The sequence below is a fragment of the Antechinus flavipes genome, chromosome 1, assembly GCF_016432865.1.
Source record: "Antechinus flavipes isolate AdamAnt ecotype Samford, QLD, Australia chromosome 1, AdamAnt_v2, whole genome shotgun sequence".
NCBI classification, from domain to species: Eukaryota; Metazoa; Chordata; class Mammalia; order Dasyuromorphia; family Dasyuridae; genus Antechinus; species Antechinus flavipes.
The window spans coordinates 27,632,599-27,659,097 of NC_067398.1; the positions used below are offsets into that span (position 1 = coordinate 27,632,599).

The following is a 26,499-nucleotide window of genomic DNA, read 5'->3' on the forward strand; positions in this document are numbered from 1 at the left end:
ATTTATCTAATGAATTGGACTAAATAACCTCTAAGGTACCTACAAGTTCTAACATGATGGAGAGCAACTGTTCCAACTCTGGGATGTCCTGAGATTATGGTTAGAATAAGCCAGTGCTCATATTCACAGTAGTAGTTTCTTGATTCTCTGGTTTACATATGATTTCTTACCTGGAAAGTCTTAGGATAAGCCTGAAAAGCATCATTCCCTAGAATAGTGGTATTAAACTGAAATAGAAATGGGACAATTAATGTTGGCTTAGTTTTAAAGTGTAATTATTACAGGTATTTTTGTTATTTTAATTTATTTTTTAAGTATTTACCAATTAAATTTAAATCTGGTGTGGGTCACATGTGGATTAAGGGTTGGGATTTGGGACCTCTCCTCTGGAGTGACCCAAATAATCATGACAATAAGCCCACTTAAATCTTCTCTTTTCTGAATGGTTCTGACTAAGGTTTTTCATATCTTGATGATAACTCACCAAATAGTGAAATATGTAAATATGAAATTCATGCACAAAGGATTGTAAGATTCATGAAACAAAAGCTTTTATTTAATTTTGGAAATAGGTAAAAAATTTCAACAAATCCCCAATTCAAATCCTTCCCCATATAAATGGACGGAACTATGAGAAAAAGTACAGTCTGATTGCTTCTTTATTTCATTGTAAGTTGAGAGCATTTGTAAATGACATACAAGTTGACATGAACTATCATCCAATCATTCTTGGAAAACAATTAACAAAATAATTTTTTAACCAAAATAAGACATTCTTATTTTTCATATTAAAACTGAGTGACCTTAAGGCTATAGGTTTCTTGCTAGGATGAGGTAAATAGCTCAATTCATGTTAAGGCAAATAACACACTATATGTGTGATATCAATGTGTTTTTTCCATGAGAAAAAGTAAGGATGAAAATGTCTTTGATTATATAACATGCATGGAAATTATCAATTTTTTCTTGAAAAAACTCTAAAATGGAAGGAAGATGAATTTGTATATTTTAGCTCTGCCCTTTTGTTAATAAGCATGACTGAGATTTCTACTCAAAACAGGAACATATTGGTATTTGATAAGGAAAGACTCTAAAGTCAGTAAATTTTGTGTATTTTACTGGACTAATTATCTCTGAAGTGAGTTTGGATCAAATTCAAATTCTTTACCACATCTCTCATCTTTCTCCATATGGATTGTTCTGGCTAGTAAGTGAAATACTGCTCACTTCTTGGGAAACAAAGGAGAAAATAATGTAGCTCATTATTGCAAAGAAAAATTCTATGTAAAATTGAAAGTATTTAAGCTGCCAGAATTTCCTATCCAAAAAATATCAATTTAAGATTTATAAACATTATTTCATAACCTCTCTTTTTGAATGGTGTACATTCAATAATAACCCAACTATTTTCTTAAATTCAATGAAGTAGGTCACTTTTTTGTGGCTCATTTCTTTTCCTCAAGGAACAGAGGGGAAAAAAAAAAAACATCACTTTGGGGCAACAGAGGCCACAGCCTTCTTAGCAGCATCTTCCAAGTCATTGGCAGACGTAATGGGAAGTCCACTATTATTCAAGATATTCTGAGCTTCTTGAACATTGGTCCCTAGAAAAGAAGGTATAGCATTAGCAACATATCCTCATGAGTATGTCTTGCCATCAATAAAGAGTTATCATGCTTTGGACAATCAACTTAATCTCTTTCAGCTTTATGTTTTATTAGAGTAGGCAATTGCTTGATGGATAGATAAAGTGATGTTCAGAGACAGAAAGGCTTGGATTTAAATCCTATCTTAAATCCATGGACTAATTAATATCTTCTCTAAGTCTCAGTTTTCTCATCTGTAAAATGAGCAGAATAATAGCACCTACCTCAGAATTACATAAAGTACTATACGTGAAGCATTCCATATACTATATAGTGTTATATGTCATATATTATTTTCATTCCTAGAAAATAAATGCTTTGAAATTGATGACTGAAAAATTTCCCTCCAACACCCACGTTTTATGATTCTCTTATCAATAGTATTCCATTGCTATTTACTAAAAAACAGAACCAAAATTTCTTGATTTGGGGAGAAACATTCATTGTACTAGAGATGGTATCTTTTCAAAGATTTCTATCTTTGGTAGCAGAGCTTTTTGAAAATGTCTGGATGACCAAATACTTGTTTGTATATAATATCTGTATATTTTAATGACCTATATTTTCACTCCCCCTGGATAAAAAAAAGGAAAAGAAAGAAGGAAGAAAGAGAGGGAAGGAGGGAAAAAGGGAAGGAGGGAAGAAAAAAGGAAAGGAGGAAGCAAAGAAGGAAAGGAAGAAAGGAAAGAGAAAAATAGTATACTTTAGTCTGTATTCAGATAACATCAGTTCTTTGGAAGCAGATTACACTTTTCATCATGAGTCCTTTTGGGATTTTCTTAAATCATTGTATTGCTAAGAATATCTAAGTTATTCACAATTCATCATACAGTATTGCTGTTTCTGTGTAAAATGTTCTCTCAGTTCTGCTCACTCTAGTCTGCTCACTCCAGTTCATATACATCTTTCCAGATTGTCCTGATATCATCTTGCTCATCATTTTTAATAGGACAATAATATTTCATTACAATCATATACCATACCTTTTTCAGCCACTCCCAAATTAATAGATATGTCAATTTCCGCTTAGACTCCACAAAAAGAGCTGCTATAAATATTTTTTATACAAATTGATCCCCCTACCTCATCTCTTTAGGACTTAGATCTTGTAGTGATATCAAACTTTATATCCCTTTGAGCATAGTTTTAAATTGGTCTCCAAAATAGAATCGGAATGGAAAGTGAATCAGTTCACAACTCCATCAAGAATGCACTAATGGTTCTGTTTTTCCACACTTCCTCCAACATTTTCCACCAGTGGGGGTTCATCAGCTGTAGAGTTAGAAAGACATTTCTCAATCCCTAAGGCTACTCCTAGAAGAGAGATATAGCAGCCATGCTTTAGGGTCCTAGGTTGCCAGTTCAAGGATAGGAAAGAGAAATCCCAATTGTCAGTATCTATAACTTTTGCCTGAACCTGGATTCTCATTATGAAATATAAGATATGTAGCAATTCAAATACATTTTCATTTGCTAGTGGGTAATAATACATTAGTGTGCCTCTGTGTATGAACGCACATAAATGCAAAGGTATCCATTGTAAGATATCTGTCCCTTTGAAAATTAGCTACTTTTAGATTTCATCAGGGATTCTTAATCTTTTTTGTGTCATGGACTTTTGTGTTAGTCAATCCAATTCTCTCAATATCAGAATGGAGAGTTTAAATGCATGAAATAAAATGCATAAATCAAAGGTTAGTGAAAAAATATAACTTTTCTCCCCCAAGTTCACAGATTCCCTGAATATTGTACCATTGGAAATGAGTGAACATCCGGGTTAGAACTCCTTGATTATAAAATTATAGACTGAACAATGGAAGGAATTTTCAACTTTACCTAATACAACCCCCTTCAGTTTATTTGAGAATTTTAAAGTCCAGAAATGTTGAGTGACTTGTAATCCAGGTCTTTCATGGAATTAGATAGACTCTCAATTCTTCCCTGGAACAGTATCCTGTAACCTGGATGTGTGTGTGTGTGTGTGTGTGTGTGTGTGTGTGTGCGCGTGCACGTTGTGTGCATGTGCGCATGCATGTGCATATATAGATATAGATTGATCCACCACACATGGAGCCTGCTCTATCAGTAGCAGGTATTAAGGGACCATTGCGGATGGGTCTTTCCTTGGTAGAAGCAGAAAATTTTTGCAATTCTTTGACTAGAAAGATACAGTCTATGGGTTAATATTGTGGTTCCCTATTACCCACAGCTGGGCTATACTGCCTGAAGTCATGCATCAGTGCCCTCACACTGAATAATGTGCAAATTGGTTTTACATTCTTGTTTAATGAGTAATATTGTCCAAAAAGGATATGATGGAACTTGGGAGTCCAGTGAAATAGCCAATCTAACTCAGCACATCATTGGATTTTATCTAGTTAAGCAGAGGAAACCCATTTGTAGACAAACACTTCAAAACTAAGCAATAAAGCCCTCAGACACATTTTTTAAAAGATTGTAAATGAAAAGAGACGCTTCAGGGAAGAGTATTTCACACTGTCAAAAATCATGCAAATAGCAAAGGCTTGGTTAAATGAGATCAGATTAATTAAAAGAGATGACCAATTGTCACTCCTATCCCCTAGGCCTCAGTTCATTAATGTGGCAAAGCAAGAGGGGGAGGTCTGAATTGTGCTCTATTCCTGTTTATTTTCAGGCTAGTACCTTTTGGAAGCACCATGTTCTGAAACCGGGTAACAGCAGTGTGTATTTTGATTCATTATGTTTTGATCAACTGATTCATTTAGAATTAGTCAAGTAATAATCTTTCTTTTCTTAGATATGTTTCTACTAAAGACTGGCTACATCTATAGAAGAGCAGTTAGCAAATTCAAGCACTTATTTACCCTTCTTTTCCAAACATATTTACATATGTTAATGGAACTTAATATAATGCATGCTTTTTTTTAAATCAAAGCTTTTTAGTTTTTAGAATACAGGCAAATATAGTTCTTCAACATTTACACTTACAAAACCTTGTGTTCCAAATTTTTCTTCTCTCTACTTCCCTTCTCCAGACATCAAGTAATACAATATAGCTTAAATATGTAATACTCAGCTTCTTAAACTATGGTCAAATTCTAATATGGGGAATGTATCATGAAATTATGATTTATTACAGTAAATATTTGCTTTGTAGACCTATTTTATATACATGCATATTTAGAGTCATTTGAAAATTTCTTGATTGAAATTTACACTTACAATTGGGAAAAATTTAGGGAGCCCTGATCTAACAGAAACAAATAATTAGTTTTGGAAAAAAAAAATTCTAAGTATGATTGTTTTTGTCCCTTTACCCATGGCAGACTTTAACTGGAGTTCTCTCTTCAAACTTGTCCTGACAGGAATTAACCCAAGTTATTCATTATACTTTTTCTTCATAACTTGCTGCTAATTTCACAGTGGAAAGCACATTGAGTGTGGAGGTTCTGATTTCAAATCATGGCTGTTGTACCTTTTTTACTGGCTGATTCAAGCAAGTAACAGGACAGTCTCTGATGCTCATCTTTCTCATCCATAATTGTGCTAAAGAAGAAGTATCAGGTAATGGGAGAACAGTTTTCAATGTGAATAATTCTCACAGTCAGAAAGGATGCCATTTATTAATGTGAAATGGCTCATGGCTAAACCAAATATGACTAAACCCTTGTGTTATGTGTGAAGTAATTTTTTTAAGTCAGAGGGGAGAAGTGGAAGGAAGGAAAAGTGAGGTCCAGGGAATTAGAGAGGAGTCAGGGTGGGTCCAAGTAAAGAACAAAGTCACACGTGTCATTTACTTGAGTTGAATTTTCTAATAAGACAGTGTGAGGAGTTTGGTCAGCTTTTCTGTATGACTAAGAAAACAGATTGAGTGATTAAAATTTTGACAATGAAGGCAGGATGGATGCATTAAAGTTTTTCTTCCTCATCTGTGCAGATTGTACAACATGAACTCTTAAGGTTTCTTTCAGTCTAATTTCAAGATTCTATAATGCACACTTAGTCCTTCTCTATGCATCCATTAATTACTAAATTTAGCATGGATGGTATAATTGTTGAAACACTATCCTGATATCTTTGTGTAATTCAAACCTCTCCTAGATCTTGACTATATTAGCAACTTGGGTTAGAAATTGTATTTATTTAATTGTACTTGAACAGATAACTTGTGGGATAAAGACACACTTCTCAACGCTTAACATAAAAGGTTCCTGCAGAAACTTGGAAACATTTTTTTAAATGCTGATCCAAAATACTTAGAGAGATAGCCACATGCTCTGCTCAGAGTTTTTGGAAGCAGACAGATTACCATTTACCTACAATGATTTAGGGTAGTACTATATAGAAACTTCCATTTCATCATTCTATTCTTGACATCCTATATACTTGGCATGTGGCCACATATTCTTTCACTATATAGTGCAAAAGAAAGAGCACTGATTTTGTAGTGAGATGACCTGCTGATTCAAAGCCCCAAATAACTCACTTCCTTTCTCTGGCCTTCTCCTTATCTGTAAAAGAAAAAAAATCAGATGAGGAATGGACAATGTTGCTCTGGGGTTCCTTCCAGCTCTTTTTAGAGGTGGGTACTATATTTGATTTGATCTTCATTTGAATCCCAGGTTGGCACTACCCTTCATCACCTGTGTGAGTTTGGTCATGTAATTACTTTGAGTTTTATTCATAGATCTAGAATTGGAAAAGAACCAGAGACTATTGAGTGTGACTTTCTTCCACAGTTGAAGAAACTGTTGTCAGAATCAAGATTTGAATTCATATATTCCTAACTGCAAGTCAAGAACGTTACAAACTCCTCTACCTGGGATCATATGTTTCTAAGTCTCTTCACATCTACAATGAGCCTTATTTTCCACATCTATGAAATGGAGCCAGTGATATATAGGTAACTACAAGGTAAAGGTTTTGTAAATGGAATAAAATGCTCCAAAATATGAATTTTTATCATCTGACAGCATTCCTTTTTTTTAATTCAATGAATACAAGGATGGACTTTGACTCCAAAGCCATCATTTTTAAGGGAATAGAACAAAACAAATTTTAAAAAATCCAAAGGCCCACTTAAAAGACTGCCTTTATATGTAAAGTTCTTGGTTTCTCCTGTCATTATCTGAGCTTGCCTTTAGGGGAGGGCAGCAAGTGGCAGCTGGTCTAAAAGGCTGCCACCAGCTGTCTTTTGCCACCCATGCTAAACAAGGCCTCCGTGTTCTAAAGGGGAAATGCAAAGGGCAGAGTGGGACCGTTTGGCTGGCTTCTGTTGAAAAGGAAACAGAGATGTGGTTTTTAAACAATCCTAGTGCTAGCTATCCCTACCCCCACCCAGCTACCCATTTTACTGCCATGTCAAAGTGTCTAATTGCTTCATAATTCTGGGATCTGCTTAAATGAATTCTAATTCCATTTGCAGTTTTAGTCTAATTACACCCTTAATTAGTGAGTAGGCAGCAGGCATGGTCTGAGCTGAGTGACTTTCTGTGAGATTTATAACTTTGGCTCTGAGACTTGGTTAGAGAAGAAATATTGCAAAGCTTGCATGTCGGCGCCATGACAAGATGAAGGTTTGAATTCCTCCATCAACAAGCTAATTTTTGGAGTCTGCCTGCCTTTCCAGTTTCAGCAGTGCTTCTCTGGGGGATTAGGGGGAGGAGACTCTTGGTTCTTTCCTTCTAGAGTGGCAACAAGGCTGTCAGAGATGGGCATAGATGATTCCTAGTTCATCTCTTTGCTGAATAGCACATTTCTATAGCATTGTGAAGCCTGTGCTTCAAAAAGTACTTTTCTCAGAACTGTCCTCATGAGGTTTATAGCAGAGAATGAGTTTAGAATCTGTGATCCTCTTTCAGGCATTGTTATCTTCATTCTACAGATAAGGAAACTGAGGCTTCTTGAGGTTAAGTACTTGTCCCTTATCCCACTGCTACTAAGAGGAACATTGAAGAAGAGCATCTGGGTTCAACTCTAGTTCTGCTCCTGAATACCTTTGTGACTTTCCACAAATCAATTAAACACTGCCCCTCCCCCCCAGTGCCTCAGTTTCCTCAACTACAAAATAATGGGATTTAACTAGATGACTTCTAAGGTTATCTTTAAAATCTACGATGCAACCATTAGAATCCAAGAGGTTTCCCTGATCCTACATCTGGAACTGTATTTATCATGTCATTATTATCCTCTCTCTAAAGCAGACTGGTTGGTGAACACCTAAAAGAGCAATGGGGGCATGGGGTAGGAGGAAGGGAAGAATGAGTGAGAGGTCAAGAGGAAAGTGAAGGAAAGATAAATAGCAGCTGCTCCACTGAGTTTAATGGAGTAGAATGACAGACCCAGAAGGGCTTGGGCAAATGCTTGTTTGTTTGGCAAAGTAAACGAAAATGATCTGAGTGTTTAAAGTGAATTTCTTATATAATCAGAAAGTAGGGTTTTTTTTCTATTCTTTTCTTGTAGAACTGAAAAGAAACAGCTGCTTCAGCTTCCATCATGAAATTCAGGACTCTAAAGAGAGTATTTATGATTATATACAGAGTTAGAAAGGAAATTGATCTTCCCACTTCTAAATGATTTCTCCTATACATTCTAATATTTATTGCATGATGTCTTGCCTCATAAGGAGGTGACATGAGAACATGGTTAAAATGCACCTGTATAGTTAATAACTAATCTTGAATGGGATGGGATGGGAAATTTCAGGTATTCTTTCATATGAAATGATTTACAGTAAGCTCTCATATAGGAGTCCCTCCTTTGTCTCTCTAACCACTTTACGTATGCTAATACATTTGGAATCAAAGGGGAAAAGATTTCAAAATGAAATCATACCCTATTGCCAGAGAAAATTAAATTAAAAAGATTTCCCTTACCCCCTTCTCCTGATAGAAAGATTTACCATTAAGCTCCTACCACTGGGTGGTGTCAGAGAACTGTAAACAGAGACCCACTGTTAATTTCTTAATGTAATCTGATCTTGAATTTCATTAATTCCAGATAGAAGGATAAAAATGGAAACAACCATAGGGCTCTCTTTTATGAGAAGCCAGGTTTGTACAGAGGGAATGGGGAGCCTTCTCTTTTGGAAACCTCACAGAACTGAAGTCGAGAAAAAATATAATTTTTTATAAACCTCACCTTGAAGACTTTCACAATAGGGCATTTTCTTTTGAGATAAATGTGTCAAATATGTAATTTGCTTTTAAAAATCAAAAATAATTTCATTTCTAGGAGAAGCTGATTTTTGAAATATAGCTACCTGAAAGGCCTCCATCAAGTTGCTCTTTTACACTACTTTGGCCCTTTCAAATATGTTAATCTTTTAATGGTATTTGTGGGTGATAGGTAGTAAAGTATAAGACACATTAAAAATTAAGCCAAGGTTTGGAATCAGGAGATCTAACTTTGAATGCCAGTTTAGCCTTGTATAACATCTGTTGCTTGTTATTAAAGGAAAGCATTTTATCTCACTAGACCTCAGAGTTTCTTGTTTGTAAAAGGAAGACATTGGGCTAAATCCAGGCTCTGTAATCGGGGCTATGTAGAACCTTAATGGATAAAAGAAACATGTCAAGGCAATAACCACATTTTATTTCTTATGTGTATTTTTATGATAACCTCTAGAAAATATTTTCTTTCCATATTGCATAGGGGTTATAGAAAAATTTACCAAAAGCCAAGGGGCAATGAGAAAAGCTGGGAATTTATTCAGGAAATAAATTATCTTGAAGGTCTCTTTCTGCTCAAAGCATCTAGAATTTTATAACCCTAACTGGTTCTTTAGTTGATTAAAAACTTTGAGATATTTGCTGGGAATAAGAAAGACTCTATTAAAAGGTTAATATCACTTGTCCAAGTCCACTCTTGTTTTCTATGGAATGGATACTGGCCTGGACATATAGACAAATTTCGAAAGAAATCAATTTGTTTCTGGAGCCTAAGATTAGCTGCCTTCTCCAGCTAATAACTATATACCTAGACATAGCTTTGAATGTGGCAGCTGGGTAAGAGCAGCTAGGTTTTGTTCAGCTCATTCTAATGCTATAGTTCCTACATTTAAATGATTACTATCAGTGCTCAGACTTGGGTGCGAGTTCAGCTTCTGGGGTGACACTTTCCTACCATTCCCTACTCTGGCCAATCTTCTGTAGAATCTTTTCCAGTTAGACAAATTTGTTGAGGGTTCAAGAACCACAAGATCAAATTATCATTGTGAGTCTGATCGTTGTTACTAGACATAGCAGGAGGAGTTGATATCTCCTATTCCTTTCTATCCCCATCCACTCCACAGAGCAATATGACATCATTTATTCCTTGGTGTCTGGCTGTCAGCTTCAAGCATGCATGAGGAACTTGAACCAGGAAGGAACAAATGATTTCCCCCCCAAAATGTACCCTGGCCAAAGGGATGGATGGTTGGACTTGGAGTCTGGAGAGAGGAGAACCTTGGCTTTTTTTCTTGGAGGTTGTGGATTTGAATTCTGACTTCCCTTACCTTTACTCATCTGCTAAATGACTGCATTGAACTGGATGACCATTGAGGTGACTTTGAGGCTGAAATATGGCCTTCTGGGTCAGGAAAACCCCAACTCAAAGTCATTTTCAAATATTTCCTGTCTATGTGATTCAGAGCAAATATCTTTATCTCTCTGTGATTCAGTTTCCTCATTTTGGAATAATAATAGCATCTATCCTATAGGGTTGTTATGTTAGTTGTTATGAGACTTAAATGGGATTTTATATACATACATTTTTGCCAAAACATTAAAGTGATATATCTTTATCTTCTATGTATTATTCATCTTCTGTCAACCAACCAACCTACCTACCTACCTACCTACTTATCTACCTGTATAAATTATATATATATATATAATCTGTAAATATATATCTATGTATGATATATACAATGTCTCTATATATAATATCTCTTTCTATATAAAATTTGTCTTTCTATGTCTATGTATCTGTCTTTCTGTTTATCTATTTGTGTATGTATCTATCTGCCTATCTATCTATCTGTCTGTCTGTCCATCTGTCTGAATATGAACCTCTCTATTTGCCTGTCTCTATATCTATCTGGCTGTTTGTGTCATCTCCTCTCTCTCTCTCTCTCTCTCTCTCTCTCTCTCTCTCTCTTTCTGTTTCTATCTATCTCTCTTTCTGTTTCTATCTCTCTCTCTCTGGCCATCTGCCTGCCTGCCTGCCTGCCTGCCTATCTATCTGTATACCTATCTATTTTTCTGCCTACATATCTATGTATGTATATATCCATGTAACTATGTATCTGTCTTTCTCTCTATCTATATACCCATGTATGTATCTCTCTACCTATTTGTCATGCATGCATGTATGTATGTATGTATTCATCAATGTATCTGTTTATTTATCTATTTATCTATGTACCTATCTGTCCACTTGTCTATCTGTCTATCTATATATCTATAAATTCTATCTATATATTCATAGGCACAGGGACTGCAACATGCAGAAATACCTTTAACAATACAGAAGAGCAAATGTTTTTAACTTAAGAGTCCTGGAGAGTTTTCCAAGGTAATGAAAGGAAGTGACTTGCCCAGGATTATAGAGCTAGGTCATTAGACATGGTGCTAGAACCCAGGTCTTCATTATTACAGAACTAGGTGTCACTCTCTACCACGCAATGCTGCCTCGTATAGCCACCATCACCACCACCACCACCACCATCATCATTATCACCATCATCATCATTTTCATCATCATCATCATCATTTAACTTAATTTATATCCCATATTTAGGGTTGTTTGAAAGTAGAACAGGAAGACTTAGGACTCCTTGTCATGGGCCACCTTCAAATAGATGCTGGATGATTCCTTATTAGGAATCTTGAAGAAAGGATAGCCCAATAGCTTGAAAACTGTTTCAAGCTAACTGAGATTTGGTGTTTCTTGCTCATGCTATTTGCCTATATTCAAATAAAAGGCATGGCACTACAAAAGCTTAATTGACCAAAGTAAACTATCAGAGGACCACAGAGTTCCAGTTGGAAGGAAACATTGAGGATTTCTGTTCCAACTTCTTCATTTTAGAGAGGCGAAAGCTGCAGTGCATAAAGCTTAAATGACTTGTCCAAGTACATAAAGATAGGAATTGGATAATACAATATTTATTTTTGAATAAAATAACAAAGTTCAACCACTTAAAAGACTTTAGTATAATTTTAGAGAATGGAACACATTTTATCATAATGTATAAAGACAACATTGGATATGAAGACATTTTTTTTTTCATTCAATGGCATATAATAATTACTTTTAATAATTTCTTATTGGTCAATTACTAATAAATTATGATAAAAATCCAGATAAAAGAAATTGATGGAATCAGATTTTTACCTTTTGGTGTTAGATAATAAAGCATAGGATGAGAGAGGCTAGAGCCCAGCACAGAATGCTAGCAATTAAAAGGAGGAAGGTAAGAAAATTAGAAGCAAGTAACAACTTTTAGTTAATGCTGAAATCTATCTTTCAGGGAAAGTTTTTCCTTTTATCTTCCCTGCTCATTTTCCAGAGAATAAGAAGGCTAGAACATAAAATGTAATAATTCACATTCAGGGATAGTGAAAGAGGGAGAAACAAGAAATGTGAAGAGGGGAAGAAAAAGTCACAGTTAACACCTTACTGGGGGTCAAGAGCCATAAGATACCACTTTGGAGAAGAAAGCGGACATGAAGTGGTGCAAAATCCAATTTCTTCTGGGAGCAAAATCCCCACTGACATCCATGACAGGCTGCAAGGACAGGCAAAGAGATGCTTCCACAGTAAAAGGGGAGGGAATTTCATCTTTGAAGAGATGGGGATTGAGAGAGAGAAACCAAGCAAATTTCCATACAAGACACAAGGACTCATCTCAGATCCTTAAGAATCTGACTCAGAAACCTGACAGGGTAGGGCAGCCCGAGGCCAAAGGCAGGTCTCCTTTTGGGCTTTTCATTGACTCTTTGAGCTACCAGCCTGCCTTTCAGTCTGTCCTTGTGTATTTAGTGGAAAAATGGAGCCTGAAATGTTTCAAGCAGCATTTTTTTTTATCCAGCCTATCGAACAAGAGGCCAGATGATTGACAGATCCCAAGAAACACCAGTCACTTTGGCTTCTTAATGTAAGATAGACTACAGTTGATGAGTGTGACTGAGGCTTATAACTGGAACATTTCACCATGACGTGTATCTATAGAGCTTCAAACTCTGGGGGAATTAATCATCGTACAAAACATAATAAGAGCAGCTAACGTTTACATAGCCCATTAAGAACTGAAGACTGCTTTACATAGATTGTCTCATCTGATCCTTATAATAAGCCTGTGAAGTAGATACCATAATAATCTCCATTTTACAGAGGAAGAAATAGGCAAAGAAAAATTACATGAATTGCTCAAGACTGTTCACCTAGTAAGTGTTTGGGGAGGGATTTGAACACGTCATCCTGAATCCAACTCTAAAGCTTTATTGACTTTAAATCCTCAATGGGGCTAAGTAGAAAGTTTACTTCTCTTTACTTGACTGGAGGGGTAAATCCATGTTAAAATGGGCATGCTACATGATATCCATTCTTCTCCCTGTGTGACAAGCAGATTTGAATCATTTGGTCAATATTATTTAAAGTGTTTGCTGTTCAGAAAGCATGGTGGTATGACGGCAGAAGGAAGATGTAAAACTCAGTTCCATTTAAAGCAACAAATTGAATTAGAGCATTATATATGGAAGGGGTTTTAAAGGCTCTCTTGCCTAAGTCCATTTTAAAGTTAGGGAAGTTGTGGGAAAAGTTTGTTATAGGAGGATAATTCTAGAAAGGACTAGAGAAGGCATCTTTGCCAATCTTTATATAGTTGCAAAAAAGATCATCTGTAGGAGCATCAATATAGAGCTAAGAAAAGCCAAAGAGGCTGTCTTGTCTATTTAATGCTGCCCCCATTTTTTACAGGTGAGGAAACTGAGGCTTATGGAGGTTAACTGACTTATCTAAGTGCACATAGATTGTAGTTACCAGAAGCACAGTTTGAAACTGGGTTTTCTGATACCACAACTTTACAAAACGACCTTGTGTTCATTTTGTCTGTGTGTACATAATACATACATATATGTATACATATAAAGATACGTAAAGTTAGATAAATGGCTAACATTTATCACACTTACTATGTATCAGACACTATGCTAAACATTTTACAATTATTTTCTCTTGATCTTCATAGCAACCTTAGGGATTATTATCTCCATTTTACAAATGGGGGGATTGAGGTAAACAGAAATTAAATGCCTTGCCCAGAATCACAGAACTAGCAAATAACTAAGGCTAGATTTGAATTCAGCTCTTTCTGATTCCAGAGCTCATGTTTTATCCACTGTACTACCTAGTTCCCCCAATTTCCCCAACATGGACATGGTCACAGACACACACATACACACACACACACACACACACACACACACACACACACACCCCTGCAGCTCTGCCTGGTTTTTGCTCTAGGGAAAAAAATGACTCTCTCATCACTTCTAATCTCATTATCATTTTCCTTAGTTAAGTCTTGATTGACCTTCCCTTCCTCAATTTCCTCTCCATTTCATTTGGAGACCCAAACTGTGGAGTACCAAATTCCTCACAAGGCCTTTCTTTATAGAGGGCAGAAACTACGCTCTCTGCTCACTCCACTTTGCATCTGCTTCTCTTTCTAGTTTAAATTCCATGAAACAAGATCTCTACGCTGTTCGTGCTATCTCTTGGCATCTTGTTTTTTCCTTTGTGCTGCCCCCCCTTTTCTTGCTTCTTTTTTGTGTGGGATCTCTTCTCATTAGATTGTAAGGTCTGTAACTGCAGGAACTGTCTTTCTTTTTATTAATTGTATTCTAGTACTTAACACAGTGCCTAGCACATAGCCAGTGCTCAAGAAACATTGATTGTATTGTGTATGTGTGTGTATCTATATACACATGCATAAATACCCATAAATACACATGCATTTGCGTGTGTGTGTGTGTGTGTGTAGGTTGGTAGATAAGTAGAAATACACATGTATACTCTCCCTTGCTAGAATGAAAGCTTCTTGAGGGCATAGATTGTTTCACTTTTGTCTTATTTCTTCATTATTCAACAGAGGACCTGGGTCACAGTAGGTGGTACTTGCAATGATTCTCTCCTCCTACCCCAGATTACATAGTAATTTTGGGAGTGCCAGGGGTAGAGTAGAGAACACAAGTGAGGTGGATACCCAAATAATTATAGAAAAAATGAATGACGTGGTCTGGGACTGGAGATTTTTTTTTTAAACTTGGTGTAGTAGAAAGAGTTCTAGACTTGGAATCAGGAAGACCTGAATTCAAATCCTTCACATTCTTACTAGCTATGTAGGTCTAAGTGAGTCCCCTAACTTCTCTGTGTCTCAGCTTCCTCACTCAATAGTGATGGAGTTGGACTTAATGCCTTTAAAAACTTTCCTTCAAGCTCTAAATCTATAATTGGCCTTCCAAGGTGCAAGAGAAGGATCAAGGGAATGTGGGCTCTAAGGAAATAGGTTTGAAGTTGTGAGCTCTTAATTTAATCTAGTAATCAATCAGCAGTGTTTATTATGTATTATAATAGATTTGGAAGATAGGTATGTTCAGGTCCAGAGCAAGAAGGCTCATCTTCCTGAAGTCAAATCTGGCTTCACACAAACACACTAGTTCTTGATCCTAGTTAAAACACTTAACATTATTTGCCTCAGTTTCTTCATCTGTAAAAAAGAGCCAGAGAAGAGAATGGTAAACCACTCCAATATCTTTGCCCAGAAAATACCAAAGGGAATCAAGAAGAGTCAGGCATGACTTAAACAAGTAAATAAACAATATATCAAGCACTCTACTAGGTGCTGGAGATAGAAAAGTTTAAAAGTCCAGCCCTTCAGGAGCTTACTTTCTATTGGAGGGAAGAATAAAGAGATAAAAGAGAAATTCAAATTCCTTAATATCAAAATAGTCCTTAATTGATTGGGGCAGGAGGGAGAACTTGGGAATAAACTGAGTTCTTATCATCTACGTCTTTTCTAAGAATTCATCAATTAAAAGTCACTTCTTGACTTCAAATTGCTTTTCAGACCATCTGAGAAGGGAGAAAAGGAGTTTACTACAGATGTAGTGAAGAGATAACCTGAGGGAACTTTCATTCTTACTGAAACTTAAATCTCTCTTTTTTATCTTATGTTCCATCTTTCATTTGGAAGCCTCTTTAAGATATTAATCTTGCCCATTAATCATGTCCAAATCATAGATAAATCATCTCCAACCTCAAATCTCAGCTGACCTAGGGCAGTACACATGTGCTGAAGGGGCAAAAAAATTAGCCATGTCATAGCCTTTCAGTATGTTTTTATTACTATTATTATAGATTCAGTGGAAATTATGTCCTTAGGCATTCTCTCCAGCTTTGGTCTTAATTTCACAAAGGAAAAGTAAAGAGCAAAACCTATCCCTAAACATTTGTTCCACAACACTGGCAGAGGCAGCATCTGTGCAAGTTAACTCTCCTCCATCTCTTGCCACCACCAATATGTGGTTGTTCAAGTCACCCGTGAGCCTTTTAAATAAAAATAATCCCGAATCTCAGCTGGTGAGTTCTTTTCTGATAAGGCAAGTAAATACATGTAATTATAAAGTTACCATTTTCAAAGAGGAGAGTAATCCTTGCTTTATCCACTGGTAAAGCAGCTTGTAATTATTATACAGCTGAGAACAAAGATTTGTCCACAAAATCCCCTTAAATCAAGCCAGATTTGACTGATTAAAACTTTTCTCATCAAGACATTTCTAATACATTGTGTGTGGGCAAAGAGCCTTTAGTGTGTAGGCCAGAAATCTGTTAGATTTATGGGAACAATCATGGAACTTTTCTTGGACAAATGTACAAGTGGAATTTTAGTAAACTAACCTCCTCCTCTTTGCATTAGTGTGGGTTATCACAATATAGAGACATTTAGAAAGGCTGGATTTGGGTCTTTTAATCATCCAGAATCTTTTTTCTATTCATCAATCTGATCCAGTTCCAATAAGGTGAGGAAAAAAAAAAACTACCAGAGAAATGTCAAGAGTGAGAAATAGTGAGGTGGCTTTTTTATTTTTGTTTTTGCTTTTTGTTTTGATCACGGAGAAGGGTAAGGATGGTTAGAATCTCTCTGTACTATATTAGAATGTGAATTCTCTAAGAACAATTAATGGACTACTCAGAGAAACTTGTTAACTTCAGTCTGTCTCAGTTTCCTCATCTTCAACATGAGGGGAACAGTAGCACCAATTTCCCAGGATGATCTTGAAGATCAAATGAGATAATGCATGGGAAGCACTCTGTAAACTTAAAAGTGCTACATAAATGTTGTGTATTATTAGAAATTAACTTGAATATCAGCTTGAACAAAGCATAACCAAGTACAGGTCATTCATGTAATGCTTTTTTCCACTGCCACATTTTCAACTGCTTCATGGGTTGATTCCTTTTTGTCTTTGCATACCCAGTTCTAAGTTTTATATTGTCTGTTACTCAAATTTCCAGATTCTATAGAAAATAGTTCCAAAATGGTAGGTCGTGGCCCCATATGGGGTTATATAACTGAATGTGGGGAGGTTGTGAAAAATTTTGCAATAGTAAATGGGTTTCTGAATGATCTATGTCCTGCAGTATCAAATTTTCCTCCCAAGATTTAATTTTTTACATAAAAATAAAAAAGCACATCCTTCTCATTAGTATTCAAATTAGCTTTCATCTTTAATAAATGGTAAAATGATATGTATGCTAAACAATTGTTTTAAAATAAATTTCTTTTTGATTTATTATTAGTAAATGTTTGATTTGTATATTTATTTTATACGTCTATATAACCAGGATCCTGCTAAAATTTTGTTGATGAAAAAGGGTCATGAGTAGAAAAAAATTAAGAAGCCTTATTATAGAACATCAGTTTTAGTAATCTTTCTAGAAACTAGAGATATTGTTCATGCATCTTGCATGTAATCTCATGGTCACAGTTTAAGGAACTCCATATTTAAACTGTATAGTTTAAATACAGTTAACAAGTGGAATACAATTAAACTGTAAGTTTAATTGGCTCTTAAAGAACCAATTATTATTTTATTATAATTATTATATATTATACATAATTGTATAATTATTATAATGTTGTTAGCCACTGGGAGAAAGGATATTAATATTGTTCTTACATCTATACCTGTCTTGGTCATCATCTAATTATAGCTATATGTGTTATTTTCCCAAATAGAATATATAGTCTTTAAGGATGGTTTCTAATACTATCTACTGGGCCCAACACATTGTTTCTCATACATTAGATACCTACTAAAAACGAATTAAGAAATCACTTGTGTGTCTACTAGAAGTTTCTGTTACATGCAAGATTCTATAATTGTCCTTTCTAGTGTCTGGGGATTCAAATAATAATGATGGTAGGGGAAGGAAGATCTGAGTTTGAATACTGCATTGAATAATGGCTTACTGGAACTTTGGTAAGCACTTAACCTCTGTTTGCCTCAGTTTCTTCATCTGTAAAATAACATACAAGCCAAGATTTGATATGGGACTTAAATGAGATGATGATGTCTATAAAGTGCTTTGCAAATATTATAGCAGTATATAAATGTCAATTTTATGTCATCATCACAGCCAACACTTCTATTGTAGAAGCAGTATAGAGACATCCACCTGAGCATCCTCGCTATTGTGTGTGTGTGGGGGGGGAGGGGGTGAGAAAGAGAGTACAATGACTATCCCTAATATACAAATCACCTCACCTCTCTGAAACTCAGTGTCAGAGAGATGAAGTGATTTGCCTAAAGTTCCAAATCTGGCTTGGCTTATGGCAGGAGCTACAAAAAAGTTTTATTGTTAATATTATTAAATTATTTACTTGCACACTTTCTTTCCCATTAAAATGTGAGCTCCTTGGAAGATTTATTTTTCTTTTTTGTCATCACTTCCAATTAAGTTATGATAAGTATTACAAATATACACTTATAAAATAATAGCATTATACACATAGGCTAATACGGATTTGTCTATATATGAACACATATAAAAAGTTCTCAATAAATTCTTGTTGATTGACACAAATAGCTATGATGTAAGCAAGAGTGAAACAAGCAGAAAACTATAAGAAATTGGAAGAGAGATCCACTTTTACTGGGTTTGGGTGAAATATTTGTCAAGGAAGGAAGGCATCATGAGAGCACATGAACTGAATAAGGATGAACACAATTGTATAATGGATTCAGAGCCAGAAAGTTTCTCAATATTATGACAGACACTATTCCCCTCCCTGGAGCTAGCTGACATGGTGAGAGCAGCAGAGTAGGAGATGTTAAATGAGATCATCTTGGTCTAGGGATACATGCTTCACATGCTTCAGCAACTACATGAACAAAAAAGTTGTCAAAACAAACAAACCATAAAGATACATTTGGAATAATAATTATAATTAAAAGAACATATCAAATAGTACTCATATAATAAAAAAAAAGCTTAGAGAAAATCTTTTCGCTAGAGTTTTGAAAAAGGGAACTCTTCACTTCCCCTCTTTCCAATTTGACAAATCATTAAGCCCAAGGCAGGTACTAGATGAAGGTCATCTGTGGGCTCCTGTCCCCAACATGACCAAAGGAAGTTTTCATTAGCAGCAGTAGATAACCCCAACAAAGAAGGTTTATCTAATTCTTGCAAGGATGTCTAAGTATCTCTTCTATGTGACTTTGACCTTTGCACTTCCTTTGACAGGAGGGCTCTCAAGATATTTCTCTTCGAATGCTAGAGGAAAGTTGATTTTTTTTTTTTGTTCATCTAAAGAAACCAAGTTTAGTGTTGAAAGTGTGGATTCTGTCTATTCTTTAGTGGTTTTGAGAGGATGATAGTATCTTTATACTTAGACATCAAAAACCTATTAAAAACTTGGAAGTTTTTATTCTTTAGGAGTAGAGTGGGATAGGGTGAGATGGTGCTATAGACAAGGGAGGAAGGATAGGAAAAGTATATAAAACTCATAATCATATTATAGATTCAGTCATGATAAAGCTCATTTTTCAAAACCAAAGTGAAATCTGATTCTTTGGGGAACTATTTAAATAGGGAATTATGCTGGGAGTAATATTAGTTTCAGATATTTGATAACTCACCTTCAAGCCTCACCACTAGGGGTACCTTTAGTTCAAGCTCTCGGCAGGCTCGGGTAATGCCATTGGCAATGATAGCACAGTTTACAATTCCACCAAAAATATTGACCAGGATGGCTTCGACCTAGAGAGACATAAAAAGGGTGTTACTTACTTGAAATGAAGGGGAAATGATCATTAGTCATTTACTGACAGCTGTTAATCAAAATATGACATCCTATGGGAATGAAAATATGTTAATTGTCTTAGTATTAACATATATTATGTTGGACATATATACATATATACACATAAAATATATATATACATATATATGCATACACACATAACACATATATGATATAGACATAAAAGTTCACATGATAATCCCTTTTTATGATAATAATGAAATGTATAATGTTATAGAATAATAGTGTTACATATATGTGATAATACAATGTTTTTATTTCAAATAAAAATCTTGCTAATTGTTTAATGTAGAAAGAACTATATCATAGAAACAGCCATGGTAAGCAATGTCCATAGTAACACATATTCCGGGCAATTTCTATGAAATATTCACCTTAGCAATTGACTCTCTTTCCTATGTTAATGCCTAAGTACATATTTTTCTAACCTAAAGTGATAGCTCTCTCTTTCTATAGCACTTACTGTCTTTACCAGTTATTTATAAGTTAATTATCTACTTCCTTTGGTGTCTCTTCTATTTTTGTTTTGAATTGTTCTTCATAGTAGTTCCATGTATGAAGGCATCTCAAAGACCATTTAGTCTAACCCGTCTCTATATGATAATACTGTCTTATAATATCTTCTAATAGAAATCTAGCCTCTGCTTGAAGAAATCCCATGAGAGAAAATCCACTATTTTCACAAATAGAACATACCACATTTCCACAATTTCAGTTATTGAGGGTAATTCAATATGAAACATAGGGTTTCAACACAGAGTCAGGAACACCTGACTTCAAATCTGGCCTCAGAAAGTAACTAGTTGTTTGACTTTAGGCAAATCATTTAATCCTGTTTGCCTCAGTTTTTTCATCTATAAAATGAGCTGTAGAAGGAAAGGGCAAAAATTCCAGCATCTTTGTTGAGAAAGCCCTAGACAGAGCCATGGAAAGTCAGACTGAACATCAATAACAACAAATGTGTTAAGAACTGAGGCCTTACATTAAGCAATTATATGTCTTTCTGTAGAATCACCCACTGTTCCCATTTCTATTCCTTGGGTCCAAGCAGATGAAGTGTATTCCCTCTTTTGCCATCTAGCCTTTGAATCTTTGAGGAAAATGATTGTGTCTTTTCCAAATCTTTTCTCCACCAGGTAACTAGAACCCGCCTGGAACTGAAGTCAATTTCCTTAGCCTCCTATTTACAGGCTCAGATCTCATTTCTGTTTTAAAAGATTGAGATATATGATGGTTGTTCAATTGTTTTCATTTGTGTGACTCTGAGCGCATTTGAGGTTTGTTTGGCAAAATATTGAAGTGGCTTACTGTATACTTCTACAGCTTGTCTTACAGATAAGGTGGACACAGTTAAGTGACTTGTCCAAGATCACAAAGCAACTGAATGTTTGAGGTTGAATTTGAACTCAGGAAGATGTCTTCCTGACTCCAGTCTATATGGCTCTATCCACTATGCTCCCTAGCTACGCAATTCAACTACAGCATATTTCCAATGTGATACTTGTCTGGTTTTCACAAATTTGTCAATTTTAGTAGCTTTAGTATTTTTAGTACAAAATTTAGTACACATTTGTCATTGGCAATCAGTCACATATGCTAGTTCTTTTAGAATTCAAAGGTGAAAATCCTCCCCCCCCAAAAAAAAAATCATTTAAACATCACTGTCCCTTAACTTTTCCTGTATTTAAATCTGATATTCTTAACCAAATTGTAAATTCTTTAGAATACTTTGTACTTTGTAACTCTCAGAGTACTATGTCTGTTGAAAATGCTTAATCAACAGTTGTTGATTTGATGGGATTTAATTGCTGAGGTCAAAGCTCCCACACAGACACAAAAGGAAATGCATGTTAAATGCTGTTCTGATAGCTTACATGAGTTTTATGAGAAGGTAGGAATATACTAATTATATCAGAGTAACAACTTGTGCAATAAGATGACCCTTGAAGAAAAAGGTACAAATTGATATCCGCTGTGAGAATGTCATAATGGATATCAATTGATTGGAATTTTTTAGAAATGTAAATTCATCCTGAAAGCCCTCACCTATTTGTACATATTCCATATTCAAAAGCATGTGGGCCAAAAAGTGTACTTGTTCTGACTTGATAAATAGGTATAAGAAAATCCTTTATAATTAACATGAAGAACTAAGTAATGAAGAGAATTCATTACCCAGATTAATTGATAAAACCCACAGAAAAACAGCTCTTCGACAAGGGCTAGGAATTGAAAATCTTACATCTAAGTTACAATTAAATTATATTTCATTAATTGCAAGGCATCCACAGATATGAAGCTTACTATCATTGAATCCCATTATTCTAATAAAGCAAGTGAGCTGTACAAAATGTATTTAAGATCAATGGGAGAAGTCTGTGTTAAAGGACCGCTAACTTATTTACAGGTTGAATTCTAATAACAAAAGAAAAATGACCTTTGATGAGAAGTTGCACATAATAGTATTATCATAAGAATAATGGCCAATGAGCATTATTTTTCGATCTCATTAGAGGCTGTGATGAACTCAGAAACTAAAGGTTCCCATTATCATGTCTCCATTGCAGTAGGTGACTTTAGTTAACAGAGGTTCATTCTTTCTTTCTTTAATGACTGCTGCTAAATGCTGCAAACGTTCAGGGCAGACTCTTAAGCACATTAAAGAAAGTCATCTAATAACACTATTGCTGGCTGACATTTATATAGTATTTTAAGGGTTGTAAAGTGCTTTGTGTAAATTATGCCATTTTGGTCTTCATGAAAACATCCTAGAATACAGGGTAAATGTATTATGACATTTAGAATATAAGCTCTTTAAGATTTGGAATGATTTCATTCTTTTTATTTGTCTTACTTACCAGGTGCATCACACTATCTGGTTGAGTTTCATTTTAGCAATCTATCCATCAACAAATTACCAGTTACCAAGGGCCTTCTCTGTGGTCCCCATGATGTGTTTGGGAATAGGGGCAAAGATAAGAATGACATGATCCCTATCCTAAAGAAGCTTATATCTCTTCAGGGAGAGCAATGCATATCTAGATAATAACTTCAAAATATATACACAAAAAGGTAATTAGATGGTTGGATAAGGAACTAGCAGAAGGGAGAGGATCTATGAAGGCTTCATGTCAAAGATGCCCTTGAGTTAAATGTTGAAGGAAACTAGATATTCTGAGAGGAAGACATGAGGAAACAATGAATTCCAGGCATGAAAGATAATCCAAAAGAAAAGCTAGAAGAAGGGATGTTTGGGAGGAACAAGAAGTCTGTTTTGAAACAATGAGTGTATAAAGGAGAATAATTTTTAATAAGAGTAGAAAAGTAGCATAGAGACAAGTTGTGAGGGATTTTTATACTAAAGAAATATGCATTTGATCCTAGAAGTGCTGGGTAACTGTTGTATCTTGCTTTCTAGAATCCCCACATGGGGGTGATTAAACTATACCTTCCTAGTGGAGAAGTGATGAGGCAGGACTCCCAAGGATGGTGGAAAAATGTAGTCCATTTATTTTAAGGATTTTCCCTTTTATATAATGTAACAAAAACAACACTGCACACGTGGGACCACATAAACAACTTGCTAGTGTATATAGTTTTCCACCTGGTATCACTCTTCCACCTGCTATCACTCTGCTTCAATCTCAACACTGGTTATCACCGCCCCCTGACTTCTCAAGAAAGCTGAGAGCCCTTAGGGGAGCCGGGGAGCCGAAGCAGACATTGTTAGGAGGTTCCCTCTGGGATGAAGGGTTTTATACTTTACCCAGAGTTTTCCCATTGACTGTGACCCTCTACAGGTAACCATGGGTTTTTATGGAGTAGGAAGGCTCAAATTGTGTTTCAGAAATAACGGCTTGGCAATTATATAAAAGAAGGATTCATGTGGGGAGAGACTCTAGGGAGAGAAACCAAGAGATAGTTATCAAAATACGTGACAGGTCCTAAGGGCCTGAATTAGGATTAAGACCATGTGAGTAGAAGGAAGGGGAGAGAATGCATGGGACATTGTGAAGATAGAAGTAATGAGCTGGCAATGGACTGGCTCTGTTTGGTGAGGTGAATTATTCCAAGCTATACAACCAGAAGGCCAGCATTCCCTAGTATGTGAGAGATGGTAAATGAGGAATTCAATACTTCTGGAGTTGGAATGGCTTGCCCAAGGTCATCCAACACAGAAACATTTGGAAGGAGGACCTAAATCTCTGTCACTGTCCAAGTTCTGCGTACTTTCTAGTGCATTCTTGAATCCATTGAGTATATGGCTGTCCCTCCTCGATTCATTAAATCAATCCACTTAAAAAATAAGTAGGAAGCACATACCAGACAATGCATCTTGTGCTACAGATAAAAAAAAAGTACCATACTTTGTCCTTGAATAATAATAGTACTAACTCTAAAAATCTCCTCTTTGGGGGGAGGATCAGAAGGAGCATTAGTTTGGGTGATTTTCCCAAGCCATGTGATTTATTCAGGAGGCAGAAAACTAGATTCTAACAGAGATTCTAAGAAGCCTCTGAGTATCCTATGAAGCTAAGCTCAGTGACGTATATGATATGGAAACACTTGAAGAACCCCAAAAGAACTAGGCTCCCACCTAGCATTTCACTTGCAGCAGGGATATTTTCTCCTAGCTCTGATGTTACCAAAGATAACTGGATCTTTACTGTATTGCTTTCTTTTGTAGCACACATCAGGAACCAAATTTACTTCAGTGGTCAATGTGGGTGAGGGAATTGCCTTTCATTCCTATAGCAAATTAGATTACATGAATGAATGAATGAGTGAAAATGCAATTATTACATGCTAACCAGATGTTGAGAATTTGTTAAGCATTGGGCTGATTTTACTCATAAACTTTCAAAGTACTGAATCTCACAGGGTAGCTAGGTAACACAGTGGACAGAGCACCAGCTCTAGAGTCAGGAGGACCTGAGTTCACTCCATCACTTGACACTTACTAGTTGTCTGACCCTAGTCAAGTCACCTTAACCCCAGTCTCACAAAAAGTAGTGAATTTCTTTGTGAAAGAGTTGCTTTCTTCTTCTGGTATTAGACATATATGAGAAGGAAGGGAAAAGAGAAAATTGTTATTCAAAGCTTAAGAATTAAGAGATTTTAGATGTTGAAGGAATCTCAGAGGCCCTAATTTTATAGACAGGGCAATTGAAGGGTAGGGAGGCGAAGTGATTTGCTCAAGGTCACCTAGGGGAGAAGCAGGATTTAGCCCAGATTATGGTACTATCATGCAGATTGTTCTTTTATCTTTATTCACATCCTACACCTACCTTTTTGACTTGAAGGAAGGGAGCATGGAATGCATATATTAATATTATGGCTTTCTTAGTTTTATGTAACTGTTTATTCTTTGTCACAAAGGCAAGCTCAACGAATATGATGCAACACATTGGCACTGTAAGTAGTGAATGTCACAGTATTTTGGAGAAATCCTGTTCCCAGAGCAAATACCCAGTAAGCAGGCTATGCCCTGAGTTTGGTATAACAACAATCCTTTACACTCTGGATCATCTCATCCTCAGGAATAGTTTATTGCTTTGACCAGCACCAAGTGTTCACTAAGTGAGCTTCTCCTATTTCCTAGGGACCTGAGAGCCAGAAGCCAGTGATCCATCACATCCCTTGACATGTTCACAATCTCTGTATCTTCTAACTGCTAAGTGAACTGAATCAGGTATTGCCATGCTAGTACAATGTGAGACAATCAGCTTGGAAACTATACCCAGAGGATCCATGAATGCTTAAAGTTGTCCTGAGAACTGCTACTCAAAATCTAAATGATTTTATCATGGTCTAGGCCATTTTTTTATGTATATAAAGCACTGCCTTTGATCCAGTATGTTAACCCCTCTTCCTCAGGAGGAAATCTGATTGCAAGCATTTTCCTCCTTTGAATGTAATTAAACTTCTATTTGATCCTCGACTTTTCTATCTCTAGCCTGCTCCAAACCACTTGGAGGTTAGAAGCTGGTCCCAGTCCAATTGACATGATGAATATTGAGAACACAAAGAAGCAAAGGGGATATCCTTATGAGCTGATACAAAGTGCAGTAAGGTGAACCAAGAAAACATTGCCCAGATGTCTATAAGAATGGAAACAAAACCCCAGAAACTGAATGCTGGATAGTTAAAGTGACTAAAACTGGCCCTAAAAAGATGAAAACCTCTGCCTCCTCCCTTCTTTGCAGAGCGGGGCAGACCACATATGTGAACCATGCATTCACTGTCAGAATCAGGTGATGTGGCTAGTTTTTGCTGCTTCCTCCCTGTTTTTGTTCTCCGGGATGGCTTTATGGTTAAGATATATTCTAAAATGAAGGTGATGAAAAAGAAAAAGATAATAATCTCAGGTTTTAGGTTTGGATTAAATCGGGGACAGGTTGTACCAGATGACTTTTGAGATACCTTCTAACTGAGATCCTGTGAAAGTGAAGCCAGATGGGGAATGAGGCAGTCAAAGAAAATTGAGGCTGTTTT

At 35.9% G+C, this 26,499-nt stretch overlaps 1 protein-coding gene across 1 annotated transcript in view; it reads right to left on the bottom strand.

The window, feature by feature from the left end:
- Positions 1 to 526: 526 nt before the first annotated feature.
- Positions 527 to 26,499, bottom strand: part of SUCLG2 (succinate-CoA ligase GDP-forming subunit beta) — a 311,455-nt gene continuing 285,482 nt past the window's right edge. Inside the window, exons 10-11 of the mRNA XM_051980490.1 lie at positions 19,820 to 19,940; positions 527 to 1,604 (exon numbers count right to left, since the gene is read on the bottom strand). Of these exons, the coding sequence (XP_051836450.1) occupies positions 1,489 to 1,604; positions 19,820 to 19,940 (237 nt within the window). The 3' untranslated portion in view covers positions 527 to 1,488. The remainder of the gene's footprint in view (positions 1,605 to 19,819; positions 19,941 to 26,499) is intronic.